Here is a 4,155-nt window from a genome sequence, read left to right on the forward strand (position 1 = left end):
GATTGTGACTAATATGAAAGGATATGATGATACGTAAGGCCAAGGCTCAGTTGACGGGTAAGAGTGTCGCTGATGTCTCCGCCGCCTGGTACCATGGTTACACGTAGATGGATCCATCAAACCAAAGCTGAAACAAAAGTCACAATTAATGATCTAAATTCAATAAAATGGAAACATATACGTATATGATGAAATGAAAAAAGATATAATGGAGGGAAAAAGCTTTAGAGCTTATGCATGTTCATGAAAAGCTATTTTATTACAAGTATCTTTCACTATTTCTTGTGAATGTATATGTATTACTTGTTATCATGGCTAAGATTTGCTGATTCAATAGATTCACTAGGTGTGAACGATGCACGTGAGCATGATTTTGTTGATGACGGAGGACTTGAGGGTTAAACTAGCTGGGCTGATGGTGCACATAACCCGAGGACCTTTGCTAGTTTTTCCGCACTTATATTATTTAAGATTTATTTAAAGATTTTGATGGCATTTATGACTTTTATGCTTTTGAGTGGTTTTGAGAGGATTAAAAAGTTAATGCTTTATTTTGAAAAATGTAAGTTTTAGGTTTTGGTTGACGATTCTACGTTTTGCAATGCGTTTTGGATTTTGAGTAAAATATTTGGTGAGTTATTTTAAATGGTGCAAAATTATATATTTATTTATATTGATATATTTCGGCCGAAAGCTTGAAGGAAGGATAAAAAATTTTCAAGTACATTTTAAAGAAAAATGATCAGTAGACGTTTCAATTGGTATCAGAGCAAGGTTCTTGTAAAGGGTTGTGCCACCGCCAGTTCCAGAAAGCTCAGTCATCAAACCTCAAGTTTGTAAGTTTAATTGCTTTAAATGATTTTAGTGATAACACCTGCATGTTTACATGGTTTATACGTTTAAGTTACATGTTTGAAAGCTTTTTGAAGTTAATTGATATTTATGCTTAAATTTGCTCAAAAAGGGATTCTTATATGCTGCATGATTTGAAGCTTATATTTAAATGCATGTTGGTTAAGTTTAGAATTTGGAAAACGTTCAGATATAATGCCTCCTAGACGCACCTAGTACTGATAGGCAAGCCGATACTCATGAGGATCATCAAAGGAATGCACCCCTACCTCCTAATGGGGATGCTGTTACTCGTGTTCTAGATAGTATGGCACGTTTCTTTGAGCAGCAGGCTCCTAGGCCACAACACGATATCTATGATCAGTTCCGGAGGTCGGGTCCGAAGGAGTTTTCAGGCACCACCGACCTATTTGCTGCTGAGGGTTGGATTAGATACCTTGAGGTGCACTTCCATTATCTTCATATGGGAGATGCTGACTGAGTTAGGTGTGCTACTTATATGCTTTGAGATGATGCTTCTCTTTGGTGGAAGGAGCGAATATGGTATTAATCTAGCTACCCTCACTTGGGTGCAATTCAAAAACATCTTCTACGAGAACTATTTTACTTCTGACGTCCAAGGACGCTTGAAGAAGGAGTTTATGACTGTCCATCAGGAGGACATGAATGTGGTTGAGTTCGTTGGGGAGTTTGATGGGGGTTGTCACTTTGTACCTCTTATAACTAGGGATGCTGCTGAGAAACTGAGTCACTTCATGGATGGTCTTCGACCTATTATACGTCGTGATGTGATGTTGATGCGACCGACGGATTATGCAGCTTCCACTGCTTGTGCTTTTCAAGCTGAGCAAGCCCTGAATGATATTGAATTTGAGATGCAGCGCAAAAGACAACAGCACTAACAAAACTCTCAGTCAGTCAAGAGGCAATTTACGGGACCTCCCAAAGCTCAAGGGCAGCAAAAGCCCCAAGGACAATGGAAGAAGCCGGGGCAACAGAAGTCACCATAGTTTGGAGCCCCAAAACCTGAGGAGAGGCCATTGTGCAAGGAATGCAATCACCCACATATTCACAAGTACATGTGGGTAACATACAAGTGCTTTATATGCAAGGAGGAAGGTCATAGATCCATGGACATCCCAAAGAAGAAAGGGCCAACTGTTGGCAGAGCTTATGTTATGCATGCTGAGGAAACTGAAGAAGAGCCAGGCACGACTTTCATTACTGGTAACCTAGTTGTTTAACATTTTTATATTGCTTTTGTTGCATGAAATGTAAAATTGGTTATGAGAATTGATTGGGATAATGAAAAAATTAGAGGAAAATAGGTTGCATGCTCTACTTTAGTTGGATTTAAGGGACGACATTGAGAATTATAAAAATTGAGAATAAAATATAAGCCTTAATAATGCAAAAGAATGAATAAAGCCAAAATAAGAATTTTAGGGCTTAAAATAGATAAATCGAGAATTTTGGGGCATATGTGGTATTTTTCGAAAATTTTAAGGACCAAAGTGAAAAAATCGAGAGATTTAGGGCATAATTGCATTTGGTCGAGATTTCAAGGGCTAAAACATAATTTCTAAGCAGTCCAGGGACTAAAATCGTGAGAACCGAAAGCTACAAGGTGAAATCTGGAATTTTCAAAAACTTAGGGACTAAATTGAAAATCTTAAGAAGTTTAGGGGATGTTTTGAAAATTCTAGAAAACCAGGGGCTGTTTCGCAATTTATGGAATTGTAGAGATCAAATGTGGTAATTTTCGAGAGTTTCTTGGTAATTAACGATAAAAATCCTTTAAGTTTCGACACGACTGGATTTGATGGTATATTTGTCGCATGAATGATATTCATTTTAAGTTTAGCTACCTATGCATTGCTGGATTCAGAGGCTACATACTCATTTATATCTGAGACATTCGTCAAGCGACTAAAGATTATACCCGAGGATTTTGAATTGGGCTTTAGAGTTTCTAATCCTTTTGGTGATCAGATGGTTACAACGAGAATTGTGAAGAATTTGGAGCTTCGTTTACAGAAAGATGTGGTTCGGGCAGATCTCATCGTACTCCCAATGTCTGAATTCGAAATCATTCTTGGCATGGATTGGGTATCTTCGAATGGAGCTTCGATAGGTTTTCGGCTGAGGTTAGTGTCTATTCGACCACCCAGCGGGAAATCTTTTGTCTTTGAGGCAGCAAGGAACAAGCAAATGCAGCACATTATCTCATGCATCTGTGCGAGGAAACTGATAAAGCGAAGCTGCCAAGATTTTATAGCATGTATTACTTAAGCTCCTATTCTTGTCATTCAGAAGTTAGAGGATGTTGAGGTTGTTAGAGAATTTCCTAGTTTCTTTCCTAAGGATGTTTTTGGCATTCCACCGAGCCGAGAGATGAAATTTTCTATTGAGTTTATGCTAGGCACAATTCCAATTTTTAGGGCTACTAAAATTCGTGGGGCGCACATATAACATCCCGTGCTAAAATAACTAATGCTATTATAAAATTTGCGAAAAATTAAAATTTTTTTATTTAAATAGTAAACCCTCGCATTCTAAATTAAATAAAATGTTTTACTAAATTCTTGAAATTAGTTTTAGTACAAAAATATTTCCACGGCATAAAAATATCATTCATAACAACTGAAATAGCATTATTCGAAAACGAGCATAAGAAAATACTTGGTTTCCAACAAAACGTGAATTAATAAAATCAGAGTAAAAATGTTTAACGTGCATAAGATCCTTTCAAAACAACAACGATCCTCGGGTTTGAACTACACACAGTCTGAGCAAGCTTACTAATCAGCACCTCTTGCCTCCTCAAAAGCATCATCATCTGCATCGATCAAGCCTATAAGCCAAAAGACTCAACATGCATAAACCACAAATAGCAAATAATACTTAATAAAATTCATGAATTTGAAAGTAGCGCATATGTAGTAAAAGCTGAACATACATAAGTATAGACATGCCATAGCTGCATAAACATTTTCATAAAAGTGCTTCTATCATATCATACATAATTTTGCGTAGAAATATGTTTCAAAGCAAATGATCCATAACATAAATCGTCTGATCAGACTAAACCACAGTACTTGGCTGACAGGGATCACCACAACCTTTCGACCGGATGTGCACTACCACATACATAAATCCCCTGTCATACTTTACCGGGTGGAGAGGTCTCCCATCATGCTTTACCGCTTTTCAATCCCATAATCATATATCCCTAGTCATGCTTTACCAGATGGCCACAAGAAAAATCACATTCCTCAAAAATAAAATATTTTCGCACATCAA

General features: G+C 37.2%; 1 protein-coding gene across 1 annotated transcript; it reads left to right on the top strand.

The window, feature by feature from the left end:
• The first annotated feature begins 1,931 nt into the window (after positions 1-1,931).
• On the top strand, positions 1,932-3,144 carry LOC142528386 (uncharacterized). The gene is made up of 2 exons (XM_075633431.1): positions 1,932-2,079; positions 2,717-3,144. Exons 1-2 carry the CDS (start codon positions 1,932-1,934, stop codon positions 3,142-3,144), a joined length of 576 nt encoding a protein of 191 aa, XP_075489546.1.
• The last annotated feature ends 1,011 nt before the right edge of the window (positions 3,145-4,155 follow it).

The sequence above is a fragment of the Primulina tabacum genome, chromosome 16 (assembly GCF_025594145.1).
Source record: "Primulina tabacum isolate GXHZ01 chromosome 16, ASM2559414v2, whole genome shotgun sequence".
NCBI lineage: Eukaryota > Viridiplantae > Streptophyta > Magnoliopsida > Lamiales > Gesneriaceae > Primulina > Primulina tabacum.

Coding starts and splice junctions, on each gene's coding strand:
- LOC142528386 (XM_075633431.1), top strand. CDS start 1,932: ATGTGGGTAACATACAAGTGCTTTATATGCAAGGAGGAAGGTCATAGA. Junction 2,080..2,716: donor AGGCACGACTTTCATTACTG/GTAACCTAGTTG, acceptor TTTTAAGTTTAG/CTACCTATGCATTGCTGGAT.